This window comes from Hordeum vulgare, chromosome 4H (genome assembly GCF_904849725.1).
Source record: "Hordeum vulgare subsp. vulgare chromosome 4H, MorexV3_pseudomolecules_assembly, whole genome shotgun sequence".
Classification (NCBI taxonomy): domain Eukaryota; kingdom Viridiplantae; phylum Streptophyta; class Magnoliopsida; order Poales; family Poaceae; genus Hordeum; species Hordeum vulgare.
In genome coordinates, this window is record NC_058521.1 from 492,280,453 (window position 1) to 492,299,634 (window position 19,182).

The 19,182-nt window shown below is 46.6% G+C and overlaps 1 protein-coding gene across 2 annotated transcripts; it reads right to left on the bottom strand.

Annotated features, from left to right (window-relative positions):
- Positions 1-12,435: 12,435 nt before the first annotated feature.
- Positions 12,436-16,172, bottom strand: LOC123449104 (myosin-binding protein 2). 2 transcript variants are annotated; one of them, XM_045126191.1, is made up of 4 exons: positions 14,867-16,172; positions 14,558-14,776; positions 13,098-14,433; positions 12,436-12,956 (listed from the first exon to the last, which is right to left on the bottom strand). In XM_045126191.1, the coding sequence occupies exons 1-3, from the start codon at positions 15,876-15,878 to the stop codon at positions 13,127-13,129; spliced, it is 2,538 nt and encodes an 845-aa protein (XP_044982126.1). In that variant the 5' UTR covers positions 15,879-16,172; the 3' UTR covers positions 12,436-12,956; positions 13,098-13,126. The 2 variants fall into 2 exon arrangements, with proteins under 2 accessions (XP_044982126.1, XP_044982125.1); XM_045126190.1 differs by having other exon boundaries at positions 13,098-14,436; positions 14,867-16,169.
- Between the last annotated feature and the right edge of the window lie 3,010 nt (positions 16,173-19,182).

The window sequence follows — 19,182 nt, forward strand, 5'->3', positions numbered from 1 at the left end:
TTTTGAACTTTCTTGCAATCGGAGGCTGTAACTTGACACAAAGCTTAAAAATAAAGATACAATGATGTTGCTACAGTAGTAAAAAGCATCAAGACCACTAAAACAGAAGTAAAAACAAATTGGGTTGCCTCCCAACAAGCGCTTTCTTTTATGCCTTTGAGCTAGGCATAATGCAAGAAGATCAAGTGTTATCAACTCCAAAATAATAACTTGCCCGAGTAACACACTCATAAGGTAACTTAATCTTATTTCTAGGGAAGTGTTCCATTCCCTTTTTAAGAGGAAATTGGAATTTAATAATTCCCTCTTTCATGTCAATGATAGCACCAACTGTGCGGAGAAAAGGACGTCCCAAAATAATTGGACATGAAAGATCACATTCAATGTCCATAATAAAAAAATCAACGGGGACATAATTATCATTGACAATAATAAGCACATCATCAATTATCCCTAAAGGTTTCTTTATGGAAGAATCAACAAGACAAACACCAAAAGAACATGGATCATAAGGTTTCCAATCAAGCATATCATACATTCTTTTGGGCATAAGGGAGGCACTAGCTCCAACATCACACAATGCAAAGCAAGAGATATTATTCAATTTAATCTGGACCATAGGATCCCAACCATCTTCTAGTTTTCTAGGGATGGAAGTCTCTTGCTTGAGCTTCTCCCCCTAGCTTTGATAAGAGCATTGGTAATATGCTCGATGAAGGCAATATTGAGTGTACTAGTGTGGGGGTCTTTAGCCATTCTTTGCAAAAAGGTGATAACTTCAGAGAGACTACAATTGTCAAAATCAAGGTTACTACCATTAATTAAAGTGGTAGTAATGTCATCTATGCTCATTCTTTTGGTTGTATATAAATTCATAGGACCTTCTTGTCCTATAGTTGAGGTATTAGCATCACCATTAATAGTCCATTGGGACTAGGAGTGCGATGGGTGCTAAAAGTTTTGAGATCCTCAACAACTTGTATAGTAGCAATGGTAGTGTGTGTAGGAAGGCTCTTAATTCTCTCTTCCTCTTCCTTTTCTCTAGCCCATCTCTCTTTAAGTTTGGCTAGCATTCTTATGTTCTCACTAATTTGGACTTGGATAGCATTCATGGGTGTGGTGTTCCTTTCCTCAAGTGGGGAGATTCTAATTTAAGCCTCTCTACATCATGAGCTATGTTGTCCACCTTCAAAGAGAGACTATATATTTTTTCTAGTTTCTCTTCTACACTCTTATTGAAGGCCTTTTGAGAAGTGATAAAATCTTTAAGCATGCTTTGTAATTCAGAAGTGGAGTTTTTGGTGGTAGGATAATTGTTATTGTTCCCATAGTTGTTGGATGGGAACGATCTAGGATTGTTACCAAAATTACTCCTATAAGCATTGTTATTAAAGTTGTTCCTAGAGATAAAATTAACATCAACTTGCTCTCTTTCTTGAGCAACCAAAGAATTTAAAGGAACATCATGAGGATCAATAGGAGCTTGCTTAGTAAGTAGAGTCATGATCATGTCAACCTTATCATTAAGGGAGGAGATCTCCTCAACAGAGTTTACCTTCCTACCTGTTGGAGCTCTCTCGGTGTGCCATTGAGAATAATTTGTCATCATATCATCCAATATCTTTGTGGCAGCACCAAGTGTAGTTGACATAAAGGTTCCTCCCGCGGCCGAGTCCAACAGATTCGCGAGTAAAGTTCAATCCCGCAGAGAAAGTTTGGATAACCATCCAAGTAGTCAAACCATGTGTAGGGCAACTCTTAACAAGAGATTTCATACGTTCCCAAGCTTGAGCAACATGTTCATTGTCCAATTGCCTAAAATTCATAATGTTACTCCTCAACTCGATAATCTTAGCAGGTGGGTAATACTTCCCAATAAAAGCATATTTGCACTTATCCCAAGAATCTATGTTGTTCCTAGGAAAAGATTGAAGCCACACTTTAGCTCCTCCTCTCAAGGAGAAATGAAAAAGCTTAAGTTTAACAATATCACCATCTACTTCTTTATATTTTTGCATATCACAGAGCTCAACAAAATTGTTCAAGTGCAAGGCAGCATCATCTCCAGCACCGGAGAATTGATCTTTCATAACTAGGTTCAGCAAAGCAGGTTTAATCTCATAGGACGTGGCTCCTGTGGCGGGAGCAGCAATAGGAGTGCAGATAAAGTCATTGTTGTTGTGACTAGTGAAGTCACACAACTTGGTGTTTTCAGTGGAACCCATAGCAACGACAACAAGCAAGAACAAAGCAACTAATTTTTTTGTGGTTTTTGGTATAAGACTCTAAAGCAAAAACTAGAAAGCAAACTAACAAGACTAAAAAGCAAAGGTAAAAGATAGCATGCAACTCCCCCATCTTGAAGGATGGAGTCCCCGGCAATGGCGCCAGAAATTTGCTTGATGACGAGCTAATGGATATACTTCTCACCCCTCGTTGGTTACCCAAAGTGGAAGGTGGAGATGTAGTCAACATCACATTTCCCTTACACGGAGACTGTAAGGTTTATCGAACCAAGAGGACTCCTAGGCTCAACAAGTAGGTGTCTTCCACCCTGGCACTAGCAGAAGACATGGACCTGCACATACAACAAATAACTTTACTCCCAACGAGTATAGAGAGGTTGTCAATCTCTCCGGCCTTGTAGTTTGCAAAGGATCAAAACACAAGCGGGAAGGTGGTAGTGATTGCAACGGAAAAGTAAATGAAAGCGGTAAATGATGGAGGTGTAAACAATGATGGTGATATGGACCGGAGTCACATGATGTTCACTAGTGATGTATCTCTCCCAAAAGACGATAAATAACTATGCTTGGGTAAACAAATCACAGTTGGGCAATTAACAGAATTATGATCGCACCGTAATGCTAATTATGCTACTTGATAGTTAGAGGTTCAATAGTAATGGGCAGTACGCCAAGACAAGTAGACCGTTTATTCATGAGCATCTACTTACTAATAATCCACCTTGAGTTATCTATCATAAACATCTCTCCGTTATTAAGTTCCAAGCCCCACCCAAAGTGTAAAATCAAAGCAACAGACAACTGCATTAACGAACTATGTGTAAGGTAAACAATCCTTGCAACCGTGGTCACAAGCACCGTTGTTTTCTCCCTGGTGGCAAAAAGCACATCCCCTAGTATCATGTTTGTGTCACTCAAGCTAGACATTGAGGGGCATGAACCCACAATCATGCATAACGCTCCCTCTTGGAGTTACGATCTACTACTCGGCCAAAGCAATAAAAAGCAACGGAGAACATGCATGAGTCACTAAGGAACATAATGTAAAAGGATAATCAAATATATAACTCAAAACAATCTGAACATATTCTCATAATCCATCGGATCCCAACAAACCGAGCATAGAAATAGCAAGAGAAATACATAGATGCCTTGAGCATGTAGGGCAGCTCACAAGGACTAAGCATTGAAGCACAAGATTGGAGAGAAGACATCACATAGCTACTGGTCATGGACTCATGGTCCAAGGAGGACTACTCACGGCATGTCCAGGAAGCGTCCATGGCGGTGGAGAAGGTCCCGAGGTCAATCCTCCCTCCGTCAGGGTGCCGGGAAGAGGTCTCCTCACGCTCCCGATCTCGGAAGCGTTGCGGCAGCGGAACGATGGAGAAATTCGCGATTCCAGAAAGTCTGCGAGGGTTTCCTCTTGGGACTCTAAATATAGGCCAAAGGAGGGCACCGGAGGAGGTGGGACCCACCCAGGTGATCTCTTGGCATGGCCTAGGGCCTGGCCGCGCCGGTAGGCCGCCTGGGAGGCCCATGGGCCCCCTCCGGCCCTCCTTCGGTGATCCGGAAGCTTCTGTTTCGCTGAATTTTTATATATTTTTTCTGGGATGTTTCGGGCTTTGGAAAATTGGGTAAAATCCCCTGCAAAATAGACATTAGCAGACGGAAACTGGCACAGGGTGCACTGAGTTAGTAGGTTAGTCCAAATATGTGTTAAATGATATAAAAGAGTAGCAAAACATATAATAATGTCACCCAAAAGACCATGGAACAACCAGAAATTATAGATACGTTTGGGACGTATCAACAATAAGATGAAAAACATGATAAACATCACATGCAATCATATAGTGACATGATATGGCCAATATCATCTTGCTCCTTTGATCTCCATCTTCGGGGCACCATGATCATCATTGTCACCGGCATGACACCATGATCTCCATCATCGTGTCTTTGCAAAGTCATCTCGCCAACTATTACTTCTACTACTATAGCTAACGGTTAGCAATAAAGTAAAGTAACCACATGGTGTTGCATCTCATACAATAAATTAAGACAACTCCTATGGCTCCTACTGGTTATCATACTCATCGACATGCAAGTCGTGAATCCTATTACAAGAACATGATCAATCTCATACATCACATATGTAACATCGCATCCTTTTGGCCATATCACATCACATAGCATACCCTCCAAAAAAAAGTTAGACGTCCTCTAATTGTTGTTGCAAGTTTTACGTGGCTGATTTGGGTTTCTAGAAAGAATGCTTCTTACCTACGTGACAGCCCCAACGTCGAAGTTCATGGCGAATGAGGTAATGCTTGGAGTAAGGTGACATGATGTAGACAAAGTAAACTCAACCAATACGAATAAACCCCATTGTTTTACCCTTAGTGGAAGAAACACAAAGACGCAAATTGTCCCCTTCAGTCATTGGGATATACAAACTTACCAGGTTGAACCTACTACAACGCACCTCTCTCACCGAAGAAATAACAATCTAGTTGGCCAAACTATTTCAATATATTGGAGAGAATTATGAAGCTATCATAATCATGCACATAAGAATCATATTATATATCAGAGGAGACTCAAATATTTATTATGAATAATCAGAATATAAACCCACAATTCACTTGAACCCAACAAATGCACGGTACAAAAGAGTTACATCATATGGATCAAAGCGAAGATACAATCATCATTGTATTCAATATCAAAGAGAGAGATTGCCATCTAGGTACTGGCTATGGACCCGTAGGTCTATGGTGAACTACTCACACATCATCATGAGAGCAGCAAGGTTGATGAAGAAGCCCTCTGTGATTGATCCCCCCTCCGACAGAGTGCCGGAACGGAGCTCTAGATGGCCTCCCGTCGGAACATAGACTTGCAACAATGTAAAAAGAGTTTTGGTTCCTCCCTCAAAGTTTTTAGGGTAGATAAGAATTTATAGGCCACAGAACAGAGTCGGGAGAGCCACGAGGGGGCCACAGGCCATCAGGGCGCCCCCAGGTCGAGCCCTGTTGGCTTGTGGGGGCCTCATGCACCGTCTGACCTTCTTCCGATGCTCCACGGTCTTGTTTTGGACTAGAAAAAATTCACAAAAAGCTTCAGGTCAATTGGACTTTGTTTGGTACTAGAACGTGAAAAGTGGAAAAACACGCAGAAAACAGCAACTGTCACTCGGCACTGGGTCAATAGGTTAGTGCTCAAAAATAATATAAATTGGTAGATAAGTGCATAAAAACTGTTCTAAAATGATAACATAATAGCATGGAACAATCAAAATTATAGATACGTTGGAGACGTATCACAACCACCGCTCCACTCATTGCTCAAGGGTGACTCCTCTTTGTTGTCAAGCAGTAGTTGGGCGGTGGTGGAGCGGTTGTTTTGGTCCTTTGTTGTGACCGGTACTTCTGCCCCTGCCACCGGTTGCACCGCCAGCCAGGGTTGGTACTGAATACCCGCGTGCACCAGTTGTACTGGTGCACATAGCGATTGTACCGCCCCGTTGTAAAAACGGATGTAATGGTTGGAATTGAGGGATACAATTTAAGGAGGCGGTTCTTCCACCTACCACTTACCTCTTGCCTCTCTCTCTCTCCACCATTAATGCCCTTGAAGATTTCTTGCCCAATCGCTCTCTCCAGCTACTCAAACTTGTTGGTTTTCTAGGGATTGGAGGAGGAGATCTAGATCTACACTTCCACCAAAGGAAACTTGATTCCCCATACTTTCTTGTGTGGATTTTGTTACTCTTGGGGTGTTTGAGCACCCTAGATGGAGGTCACTTCAAAGGCATGTTCCATTTTGGTGAAGCTTCATGGTTTCGTTGGGAGCCTCCAATTAAGTTGAGGAGATAGCCCCAACCTTGTTTGTAAAGGTCTGGTTGCCGCCTTCAAGTGCACCACTAGTGGAATCACCGCATATCGCATTGTGCGAGGGCGTGAGGAGAATACAGTGGCCTAAGTGGCATATTGGGGAGCATTGTGCCTCCAGACCGCTCCAACGGAAATGTACTTCCCCTCAAAGGGAAGAAACTTCGGTAACACATCCTCATCTTCATCGGTTCCGCTTGTGGTGACTTCTTGCCTTTACTTTGTATTTGTTCTTGCTTGTTATTGTTATTGTTAGCATCATATAGGTTGCTCACCTGATTTTATATCTAGACAACCTATTTGTTGTTAAACTTAATTTGTTAAATAAAAGCTAAATATTGGTAGTTGCCTATTCACCCCCCTCTAGTCAACCATATCGATCCATTCAAGGGGGAGATTGTAAGTGCATCTAGTGACCCCTAGTGATTTTGGTGTATTGAAGACTTATAGGTTAAGGTAGTAATGTGTTTGTGAGTGTACACATGTCCTATAAGTCCCTAAGGAGTTTGGTTATCCGACGGAAGTCAACCCCTAAAAATGTATGTCTTAAACTTAAGACTTTGGTGCTTTTCTTGAAGACTTTCGTGTGACCTTGAAGATATTGATACGAGGACTAAGAAGCTTGAATACTTTTGTTTCCTTAGTTTGTTTTCCTATTTTTGAGTCATAGGAAACACTGTACTGTTAAAGGGGTCGAGGTAATACTAAGGAAAATTTCCAAGTGATGCTCATCTCAAAACCTACACATACCCTATCCTTTGAGTGAAGCCTTTGAAAATCTCTTATAGTTTAGTCAAATTCTTCAGTGAGAGAGACGAAGTTCTTCTACTCACTTGGAAATTGGTCTAACTGAGGAGTTAGGATTTCGCGAGTGCGAATTGCCCACCGTGAGGAATGTGATAGCCCTGAGGAATTTGAGAGTTCCAAATTCCGACCTTTGTTGTGCTTAGTGCGAGCTGCCCAAAGGATCTTATCCTTACAATGGTCATACCATTAGGGGCATTTATGTCTTATCTTGTCAGGTTGCACCCTGGCTACAAATAGCCTCGCCCGCATGTTGGAAATATGCCCTAGAGGCAATGATAAAATAGTTATTATTATATTTCTTGTTTCAAGATAATTGTTTATTATCCATGCTATAATTGTATTGAATGAAAACATAGATACATGTGTGGATACATAGACAAAACAATGTCCCTAGCAAGCCTCTACTTGGCTAGCCAGTTGATCAAGGATGGTCAAGGGTTTCTGACCATATGCAAGTGTTGTCACTTGATAAGTGGATCACATCATTAGGAGAATCATGTGATGGACTAGACCGAAACTATGGACGTAGCATGTGATTGTGTCATTTTATTGCTATTGTTTTCTGCGTGTCAAGTATTTATTCCTATCACCATGAGATCATATAACTCACTAACACCGGAGGAATACCTTGTGTGTATCAAATGTCGCAACGTAACTGGGTGACTATAAAGGTGCTCTACAGGTATCTCCAAAGGTGTCCGTTGAGTTAGTATGGATCAAGACTGGGACTTGTCACTCCGTTTGATGGAGAGGTATCTCGGGGCCCACTCGGTAATACAAGATCACAAACAAGCCTTGCAAGCAATGTGACTAAGTGTAAGTCACGGGATCTTGTATTACGGAACGGGAAAAGAGATTTGTCGGTAACAAGATTGAAATAGGTATACGGATACCGATGATCGAATCTCGGGCAAGTAACATACCGAAGGACAAAGGGAATGACATACAGGATTATATGAATCCTTGGCACAAAGGTTCAACCGATAAGATCTTCGTAGAATATGTAGGATCCAATATGTACATCCAGGTCCCGCTATTGGATATTGACCTAGGGGTGTCTCGGGTCATGTGTACATAGTTCTCGAACCCGCAGGGTCTGCACACTTAAGGTTCGATGATGTTTTAGTATAGTTAAGTTATATGTGTGGTTACCGAATGTTGTTCGGAGTCTCGGATGATATCACGGACATCACGAGGGTTTCCGGAATGGTCTGGAAACGAAGATTGATATATAGGATGGTTTCATTTGGTTACCGAAAAGTTTCAGGCATGCCGGCAGTGTACCGGGAGTGACGAATGGGTTCCGGGTATTCGCCGGGAGGGGCCCACCCACCCGGGAGTGATCCCAGTGACCCTAGGGTGGCGCACCAGCCCTTAGTGGGCTGGTGAGGCTAGCCCAATAGGGCCATGGTGCCACAAGGGAAAAATATTAAAGGAAAGAAAAGAAAAAGGAAAGAGGAAGGTGGGAAGGAAGGAGTGGACTCCTTCCCCCAAACCGAATTGGGGTGGGATTCCACCTCCTCCCTTCGACCGGTGCCCTTGGGGCTCCCTTGAGCCCCAAGGCCAGCCCCTCCCCTCCTCCTATATATACTGGTGGTTTTAGGGCTTTTGAGACATAACTTTGCCACGTGCAACTCAAACCTATACCACATAGTTCTTCCTCTAGATCGGATTTCTGCGGAGCTCGGGCGGAGCCATGCAGGAGTAGATCATCACCACCACTAGAGCGCCGTCATGCTGCCGGAGAACTCATCGACTTATCCGTCTCTCTTGTTGGATCAAGAAGGCCGAGATCGTCATCGATCTATACGTGTGTTGAACGCGGAGGTGTCGTCCGTTCGACGTTAGATCAGAACGGATCGTGGGACGGATCGTGGGACGACGGTGATTTGAGTCACGAAGCTGTACCACTACATCAACCGCGTTTCTTAATGCTTTCGCTTAGCGATCTACAAGGGTATGTGGACTTAATCTCCTCTCGTAGATGTACATCACCATGATAGGTCTTCGTGTGCGTAGGAAATTTTTTGTTTCCCATGCAACGTTCCCCAACGCCGCAACCACTAGCTGGTCGGTTGCTGTGAGATAGAAACTGACAAGTGTCATTTGAGAGAAATTCTTCCTCTAACGACTTTGAGGGCATAATTTGTGAGGAAAAACTCAAAACCAAAACCTAAAGTGATTGAGGATCACTCAAGAGATTGTCTCGTGTGGAACTGATGCTTTTTACCTTTGAAGACTATGCATCTTCAAGATGGTTAGGCGTCATGGTCTAGAGCATCCAAGAGGAATTGTGCATTGCAGGGTGACCAAGTTTGTGAAGGTTTAAAATTCTATATTGAAGACTTACCATGAGTTATTGGGCAGAGTTTGTGTGACTCTAACTGAAGGAGAATACAGTAAGGATTGTGCGTTCGTTGGCTTAAATACCAAGCCGCTCCAAACCATACGTACAACTCTCGCAACAGTTGGAACTGGTAGACCAAATGATTGTAATCACCAAGCAAGTAGTTCTATTTCCTCAACCCTTTCGTTTCCTCATTTACTTGTTGATGAAATCGATTATTACTATTTGAAGGCATTGAATGAACACTTTCTCAATTTACTCAACCCAAATTCTTCAGTCACCTTGTTTTTCATATCCTTATCCTGATTACTCGCTACTTATGCTCAACGTATGATTCATTTAACCATGATGACTTTGCTACTGCCATGTTATGTATGCACTTGAGTACTTTATCTGCTGCATGTATTTCATCGCTCTGCAAAATCCTCAAATAGTAATTCCTCAGTGAGGGATTTGTAAAAATCACCTATTCACCCCCCCTCTAACTGATATAATGCACTTTCACACATGAATTAAAATCAGTGAGAGTAAAAACAATTTATGTTACACTTGAAGGTTTCTAAATAAACATTTATCTGGAACTAGCTAATACACTATACAGTTCACTATAACAAACGCGAGCTATATACAAAAAGGAAGTATGCCACTTATGTGCTCCCTCTGGTCCTATGCATAAGTCTTTGTAGAGATTTCAATATATAGGGAGTACATATAGATGTATGTAGACATATTTTAGAGTGTAGATTCACTCATTTTGCATCATATGTAGGTAATACTAATATCTTTACAAATACTTATATTTAGGAACGAAGACAGTAGTACAGTAGTAATTACACCTTATCACCTTGGAGGCGCTTCTTTACTCTCTTTTTCCGCGAATACGCAAAGACTGTGTAACATTTCAACAATAGGTAGGAGAGAACATTACAAAGAAAGAAGAATACATAGATGATACCATACCAAAATGTGGGAGAACAAAAGAAGAGAAACAACACAGCCCTAAACTAGCCTAGCTCGAACTCCAACCAAGAAAGGTGACGAGGCGAGACACAAGAGACCAAGGTCACGTCACGACCAACACGAGGAACCACGACACGTGGCTACGACTCAAGAACCGACCAAATCAACATACCCCCACCAGAAGCGCCTAGGGAGTCGGCAAGTGGGTTGCAAGATACGGCTAGGCATGAGGAAGGAGCCATGAAGGAAGAGCCGATGATGTCGTACATTGCATCCTGGATGCCCATGTCCGGAGAAGCACCCACACCAAGCACGACACCCGACTACTCAAAATCCAGGACGAGGGATGCCGCGAGCAGCCAAGACATCACCTTAACCATGGGGACGACGTTGTAGTGCCGCTGATGTCCGATCCAGAGAACTAGATCTAGGGTTTTCCTCGGTGCTCGAAGAGGGGCACGGAGAAGGCCATGGCATCGTCTTCATGAAAAGGACGACACTCGCAGATGTCGCTGCTGCCAGCACGGTTGTGCAGGGATTTTGCCCCGACCTGTGACCGAACAATCCCCATGTCGTTGGACGATTCAGAGATTTGGGAACGAAACCGCTGGCTGGAGTCACTACTACACTGCATGGACGCAAATTTCGCCCGACAAGGAGACATCGGGCACCGTTGGACCCACCACAACCCAAATCCCGATGCACACCCAAAAGCCGCCGCTGCCCACAACCGCCACCGCCAAGCTAACTCGAGGGAGAGCGAGGCATGGCGTAACCAAGCCATCGGGAGAGAAGACGTCGGTGGGCTTGGCTGCAACATCAGAAGTTAGGACGGCTCCCGAGGTAGAGCAACGAAAGATTCGACGGGTGAGAGGAGGGGGGAAGTGGTACTAGAGGAAAATGGGAGGCATGTCGTGGGACAGCGGAGAGGACCACCGGCAAGAGACACCGGTCCGAGGCACGGCGGTCGCCCCAAGATCCAGCGCCACGGGTGGGTGAGGGTCACCAAGGAGTGGGGGAGAGGATCCACGTCGGGAGAAGGGGAACATCGATACACGGGGGAGGAGGACCATCGGCGGCAGCCCGTGCGACGATGTTGCCTGCGACCACCACGAGATCCAACGCGGCCGTTGGGGTAGGGTGGTGGGGCAAGGAGAGGCCCGAGCTCGAGGGAACGGGTCTCGCCGCCAACGGCCGCTGGCGGGCTTTGCCCAACAATGACTGCCGACGACGGGGAGGGAAGGTAGTGAGGGGTGGTGGTGGAAGCGGCGGCAGCTAGGGTTCCCGCCCGAGCCGTCTTCACGGAGACGACAAGACGCTTCTTTCCTCAAGTGAGCATCTCTACCTACATTTTTTCATTGTTTTGCCTTGATTTACTTCATGCTGGACAGTGTTATGGTAACACGATTGATCTATTCTACAGTGTGTATATTCTTTCTAAACCACGAGAAACATTATAGTCATATGATTATGCAAGTATGAGTTGGACATTAGCCATTTATTTGGTATCTAAAACATCCAATACCACCGTTTCGAAAAGAAAAAAAAGTCCAATACAATTGAAAAAACAATGCAATATCATTGAACTCCATAGTTTTACACTTAATTTTTTAACATTATTTGTTATAAAATCCCTGCAGCAATGCACGGGCCATCATCTAGTTATTGAACGTGATTGTAATTCCTAAACTTTTTGAGTAATGCAAGGATTTCTTTTGGACAAAAAAATCTCTAGCCTCCCACGGGCTGAAGAGTAATGACAGCTCGAGGACACCCATCAAAGCCAGCATAATTGAGCAACCTCAGGGTGCCATGCTATCATAAAGATACACTATATGATGTATTATATGGACAGCTTGAGGGTCGGATAATGTACTCCTCTGTTTTTAAATACTCCGTTTCTAAATACTCGTTGTTGAAAAGAACTACTCCCTCCGTTCCTAAATATAAGTCTTTTTAGATATTTACTAAATGACTACGTACAAAACAAAATAAATAAATCTACATTCTAAAGTAAGTCCGTATACATCTATATGTAGTCTTCTAGTAGAAACTCTTAAAAGACTTATATTTAGGAATGGAGGGAGTAGTAGATTAATTCTCCATAACAATAAATATTATGGTACAAAGAAAGTAAGAAGCATCAAGGACTGAGAGAACCATGTCAAATCAAACAGGATTTCATCATAACAAGCTTTTCTTTCTTGGTCAAAACTGGCTAGAGCGTACAAAACAAAGACCAAACCACACGTACCAAGCTACAAGCCTACAACCTCATACAAAACACAAAAAACTTGAACGCTCTCCACCTCTGCACAAACAAACCTGAAATTTAACCCAAAGAAAGAAAAGGGAAACAAATAGTAGTAGAGAAAAAAAATCCACCACATCTACATCCAGACCACCTTTACCCTTTTCTGATTATCTCAATCTCCATCTGTCCTTTCGAAGTGGTGTGCATGCCTCCGAAGCTGGCACCATGATTCAGCTTGGTGAAAGCTTCGGATGGCCCTAATGATTCCTGCCACCACCAACCGCATCATAAAGCCCGCAATGCTGGACCAGCGCAGGCCAGGCGAGCAAAGCGTTCCCTTGAACACAAGCCATTATCTTGCACAAGGGAGAGGTACCATATCATAGATCCACTGCTACTTGGACCATTCCTGTCGATCGGCTCACCATAGCCGAACAACTATAAATCTGCAAAGCACAATAATATCTTGTTTCAGGACATTGTTGTTGGTAACCAAAACTGCCACAATAATTCAGCTACGCCGATGCAGTTAAGGAAGATAATATAGTGTGTCTAAAAATGGCCGCAAGGGTATAACAAGAACTTACCACATCTAATATATATGTAGATTCATCTGCTATGCTGAATTTGCGGCAATGGCATCATCAGCGGCGTGCTTGCCATGAAGCTCCACGCTCCGGAGCTCGCGGAGATGCTGCAGGATCTCCTGGAGAAGGTGCATGCCCTTGTCTCCTTTCTTGAGGGACTTGATGCAGTGCCTCAGGAACTCCTTGTCCGCCTCCAGTGCTTGCAGCCTCTCGTACACATGATCGACCTCCTCGATTATCGCCAGCCTCTCTTGCTCTTTCGCAAACACGGCGGGGACCGGTATCGTCGAATCATCGGCGTCTACAGGTGATGCACGGTCGAGGTTGTGGTCACCGACTGCGTCAAAGAGAGGCAGAAGGCTCTTTCCTCTGGAAACAAAAGCTCTGCCTTCAAACTTGGCCTTGTTGCCGGTGACACCATTCTCCGGCGAATGGGCACCGTGATCGTCTGAGGAATGGCCGGTGGCCGCATTGCTGTCGCCGATATCGTCGTCTTCCAGCGTGAAGAGCCTCTCCTCGAGTGCCTTGAGCTCCTCCAAGATGGACAGCCTCTCCATCTCCATGTACGTCAGGGAATCATCCAGCGCCACAAGATGACCGGTGTTCTCTTGATCCGCCCTTGGGCTAAGAGTAGCGTCCGGCAAGCTCCGAAGATCGCCGTCGCCGTTGGGAGACTCGCCCAGCTCGCACGAGTCATCATCTGAATGCCCGTCGCTGTCCTCGCCGCTGGACGAAACAGAGGTGCCATTGCCGTCGGGGCCATGGGCATTGTCCTTGAAGGCCGGCATCCTCCTCCTCTCCTTGTCCTCATAGTGCAGCACCTTCTGCCTGCACAGCTCCAGCTCCCTTTCCAGCTCCTGCTTCTCCCTCTCCCTCTTGGTGACCAGCTCCGTCAGCAGCTGCATCGCCTCCTGGTCGTACTCGGACTGCTCCTCCATCATCCTCTGGTACTGCAGCGCCTCCATCTGCATGGCGGCCTTCTCCTCCTGCAGCCGGTTGATCATGGCCATCGTCTGGTTGGTCGCGATGGCCGCGGCGTTCCTCTCTTCCTCGAGCTCGGCGTACATGGCGCTGAGCGTCTTTCGATCCGCTTGCAACGCGGATCTCAGCTGCTCGACGGTGGAAGGCTCGGCGCACTCGACCTCGCTCGACACGCTTCCATCCAAGGAAAGGGACAGCGACCGCTTCCTCTCGAGCAAGAACCTTTTGCCGGAGTTTTGGGCAGCAAAGCTGTAGGTGGGCGTCTCCGGTGCCCTGTCTTCGTCCTCCTCGTTCTGGTCATTCGATTGGTACTCAAATCTCCGGCTGGCCGTCACCTCATGCTCTGCTTCACTCGCTTCTGATCGAACATAAATATCAAATTAAAGTTGTGGACAGACAGAGTCACTGTGAAAGCATCTCAATGGGGGCAAGCAAAAGTAAAAGTGAGAGCACTCTGCATTCTGCAATGATTGTATCACCTTGCTCAGCTGGGGCTGTTTCATGGCGGATTTGCAGCGGTGATGTCCGGTCATCTGCGTATTCCAATGGAGAAAACAGCTCCTCTAGCGCCACCAGTTCTTGAAACGGAGCACCATGGCCGTCTTGCTCCTGCTCGCAGATATCGCTCCCGATTGACACCTCGCAGTTAGTCTCCACCTCTGCTGATTTGCTGCCATCTTCAGGAATTGCTTCGGTAGCTAGAAGTAGAACCAAACAAAAATCATGAGATGAGATGATGGGACAGTAATCGACTAGAGTAAAATTGAACGGGCCGAGAAGCAAATTACCTTGAGGCACAACAATATCTCCTTCATCGGTCCTGAAATCTCCAGTTTCGGCAGTATCTTCAAGAACCAGTTCATCATCTTGTGGAATGGAATTCTCAGGCATGGCAGGGGCCGTTGCAACCGAAGAAGCCAGCATCCTCTTCTCCTCCAGAACCACTGCGGCATCAAGATCACGCTCATCGTCTGCAGTACGATTCATGTCACCCTCCTCGGAGCCAGGGGCATCCGGATGCAAACTCGAATCGTCGGCAATTGTCATCTCATCAAGTGCCACAACCGGCACCAACCGATCGTCGTCGTCGGGCGTGATCTCTTCGCCCTGAGCCATGAACTCCATGGACTCGTCCTCCACGGCAGCCGCCTTAATCTCCCCTGTCTGCTCTTGGGCTTCCTCTTCGTTTTGCTGCTCTGGTTGTTCCACCTCTGTTTGCTCCTCTTCTTCCTCTTCGTGGTCTTCTTGATCCAGCAGAACGTAGCCCTGACCTTGTTCTTCTCCTTCTACGGCTGCCTTCTCGTGTTGTGCAGCAGGACCCTCCAGCTCGCGTGAGGAAGTGATCTGTACGAGAGCTTTGCAGCAAGAACACACCGCGGCGCCTGCCTCCTCTGCGTCGTTCATCATCTCTTTCTTCCAAGAAGAGAGGCAGCCCTCGCACATGTCGGCGGCGTCGGCGACGAGGCGGCGGTGGTGGAGGCAGTAGCCCATCCCGGAGATCTCCGCCGCGTGGGCGCCGCAGAGGAGGCCGCGCAGCCAGCGCGCGTCGCCCGCCGCCTGGTCGGCGCCGTCCTCCTCCTCCGCGCCGAAGAGGCGGTCGGCGCGGGAGCAGAGGAGGCAGGGCGGCCTGAGGCCGAAGTAGGCGGCGAAGCGGGCGACGGCGTGGGAGAGGAGCCCGTTGAGGAGCAGCAGCGCGATGAGGACCCACTCCAGCGCCGCGTAGGCCAGCGCGGACGTGACCCTGTGCGTCCGCCTGTGGAGCGCCGCCGCGTACCTGGACGTCGGCGACGCCGCCGCCATGGCCCCTTCGCGCGCGCGCTCCCGCCCGGCCTGATCCCTACTGCCGCCGCGGCATGAAAACCGCGATCTTGGCGGCGTGCGTGCGTGCGTGCGTGCGTGGGAAATGGAGTCGGAATCGGGCTGCCTGCCAAGCGAGACCGAGGGAAGAAAGAAAGAATCTGGTTGCGGGTGGCTGGACGAGTCGTGTGTTGAAGCTTCCTCTGCTCTCACCTTTTGTGCGGGGGAAGAAAGGCCGGGGCGGCCATTGGATTGGACCCCATGAGAGCGAGGGAGCGAGCAGGAGCACGCTTTGGGTTGATTTTTTTTGTTTGTCTATCCGCGTTTGAATGTAGGGGAGGACGGACGAGGTTGGAATTCTTCCGGCTCGTGGCTGTGGCCGGCCAGCCACCCAGTGTGTACGTGCCTGCGTTACTTACTGGGAAGATGGACGAGATGCTGCACCCACCGGACGAGACTTGCGTTGCGTAGTGAGTGCCGAGCACGACACCGCGAGGCGCGCAATCCGGCGGATCGGTCTCGCTCTCGGTTGGCGGTCAAACATATGGCAAGACAGATTTTAGTCTGTCGTCAGTTTCAGTTTCAACTTTCAAGCCCCACCATTACAAAATAGTAGTAGAAGTATATATGAGACATTTCGGCAGCAGCAGCAGTAGAAACGGACGCACGTATGGATGGACAACAAGACGTGCCATGCATGCTGTATCGTGTAGGAATTCCGCATCCCCTGTATCGTGTGGAGGCCGTAGCCGGGCCCCGTGGACACAACACGTACGTCCTTCTCAGCGCAGCCACGGGCTTTCAAGTTTTGAGTTGGCTGGGCAGGGGAGTAGTGATGCGTTTGACATGATCCAGCATGTCACTATCCATGTATCGGCGAGAAAACGAGGTCTGGAGGCGGTGGCTGCTCTACGGCTCCAGGGGAGCAGGGTTGGATAATTGGGTGGGAGTTGATTGCGCGGCAGCGCCCACCCGCGACCGACCTGACCCCGCGCTCGTCCTGCATGCGGGCGGGCGGGTATGCAGCTCCCTTTGCCTTTGATGCCCCGGCTCCCAACTTTGGTTCGTCCGCCAGCCCGGTACATGGCCATACGCCCCCACCCGCCACCGAGCCGTTGTCTTTTCTTTTTCAAAGGAGCCAGAAATGAAAAAAGTCCATTTTAAACCTTGAACTGGTAGGGCTTCGGCGAATCAAGTCCGAACTTAAAATCCCTGCCGTTTGTACTCTAAACTCTTAGATCCCGGTCTAAATCAAACCTTGGTAGCGTTTTAGAGGTAAACACGTTCACGTGGTCATGATTCTTTATGTCTTGTGGGCTAGGATGCGTTATAACCACCACGTGCGGTGAGAGACGAGACCACAACAAAGAAATTGGGGATTTTGGATTGGGAGAAGTAGGGTTAGGGGCGGCGGCGACGGATCATGAGCGGCGCGGCGGCGGAGCACATTGCGCACGGCGACGGCTGATCTGTCCTAGGGAATATCGTGGTCATCAGGTCATTCTGTTGTTGCTGCTCATGGCTTCCGTCGAGCCGCAGGAAGGAGAGGGGAGGAGTTGAGGTCGCCGGTGCCCTACAGGGAGAGCCCGATGGCTTACGAGCCGGCGAAGCTTTGCTGGTGCAATCCTCGTCGGAAGGCACCAAGATGGATTTCCTAGAGCATTCCTAACCCAGGTAGGAGGTACTACGCCTGCGTCGATGCCATGGTGAGTTTGATTTTGATGTTGTTTCTGTTCATTTGTTCTCCTCCCCACTGATTCGTTTCTGTTACTACAAATGAACAGCATGGTGGTTGTGGATTTGTTGAATGGCATGATGATCCATTGTCGAAGTATTGAGTGATCTGATTAGAGATCTGCGAGATGAAGTGCGTAGGCTGAGAGGTGGAGGGAATGATTCTCGGTTTGAAGATGTCACTCCATTTGTGGTTGTGCCTGAAGCTCAAATTGGAAGCAAGGTGTTGGCTATGTCTCTGCAAGATCAGCTGAAAGAGAAGAATGCAGAGATAGATGCACTCAAGGGGAAATATTACAATGTTGTCTTTGTTTTTGCTATCTTTGTGGTAGGTTTAGTGGTAGGGGAAATGCTACTGCAGTAAGATTGTAAGCTGACAGTTGAATGCAATGTAGTAGTGCTCTTTTGGCAAGTTAAGTCTATTCCAAACCCTCGCTGCAAATGCTACTGCTGTATATACTGACATTTGTATCCAAGTTAATGTTTGCACTGAGTGAAATAGCAGGGAAATTTGCACTAATTACTGATATATCAACTCCATCCAACACTGACATTTAGTTATCATCCAGCACTGCCATTTAGTAGGTTTTGGCCATTACAAAAGATATGTTGCAATATCAACATTACATCAGAAATGTTTGAAACATTGCAACGTCAACAAAAGTACTAGAAATGATCAACTTTGATCAATGACTAGTAGTTTCCACTGCAGGTGAAATACTGATAGGTTGGCATTGTCTCAGCAGCCCTTCTTCTGCCCCTTTTAGCTCTAGATCTTGACCCGCTTGTAGTAGATGCTCCAGGATTTGCAGATGCACCAGATGAGCCAGGTGCAGCAGATGAGCCAGGTGCGGACCTCTTTCTTGGAGGTTTAAACCTGTTGGTTCTTGGAGGATTTGCAGATGCACCAGATGCAGCAGTTGAGCCAGGTGCAACAGTTGCTGGTGGAACTTGAGGTTCTGATGCAAATGTTCCTTTGGTTTGCTGCCATTTTTTGCAAGTTAGGACCAGCGTGAAGAAACTACTTTAAATGTAGTAAGGAGATGAACAAGAAAATACCTCAGCTCGATTCTTTTTCTTAGAAAGATGTGCATTCTTCTTCTTGCCTCTCTCTGGATTTTGCTTACAGCTTGACTTGTTGTGTCCAGTATCACCACACAATGAGCATTTGATAATTGTGCCATGCTCGCTCATTTTCTTTCCCTTTGGTTGCTCAGTTTCTTCTCTTCTCCTGTCATTTTTGCTAGGCGTTCCTTTCTTTTATTTTCCTGGAAACCTTACATATTCAGGAAGCATTGGCCTAGGGTTGGGGGACACTGGCCACATCTTCTCACCCTCAACTGGCTGCAAGCAACGCTCATAAATTTTGTTGAACACTTCAACAAAATAGCAAGGAGGAATGTAATCCTCAACACTTCTGTTTCACTTCTAGATGTCACTAATTGCATGGTGGCATGGAAGCCCTGCCAGTTGAAAGTAGCCACAAGAGCATGTCCACTTATCTAGGTTCACTGTATATTAACTTCCTCTCCCATTAACTTGCTTCACTACAAAACCATCTTCTCCATTTCAA

Bases quoted from the DNA above. Each gene is read 5' to 3' on its own strand.
- LOC123449104 (XM_045126190.1), bottom strand. From the start codon at position 15,878: ATGGCGGCGGCGTCGCCGACGTCCAGGTACGCGGCGGCGCTCCACAGG. The intron at 14,777-14,866 runs GTAATTTGCTTC...TTCTACTTCTAG, and splicing joins AGATATTGTTGTGCCTCAAG to CTACCGAAGCAATTCCTGAA. The intron at 14,437-14,557 runs GTGATACAATCA...ATGTTCGATCAG, and splicing joins AACAGCCCCAGCTGAGCAAG to AAGCGAGTGAAGCAGAGCAT.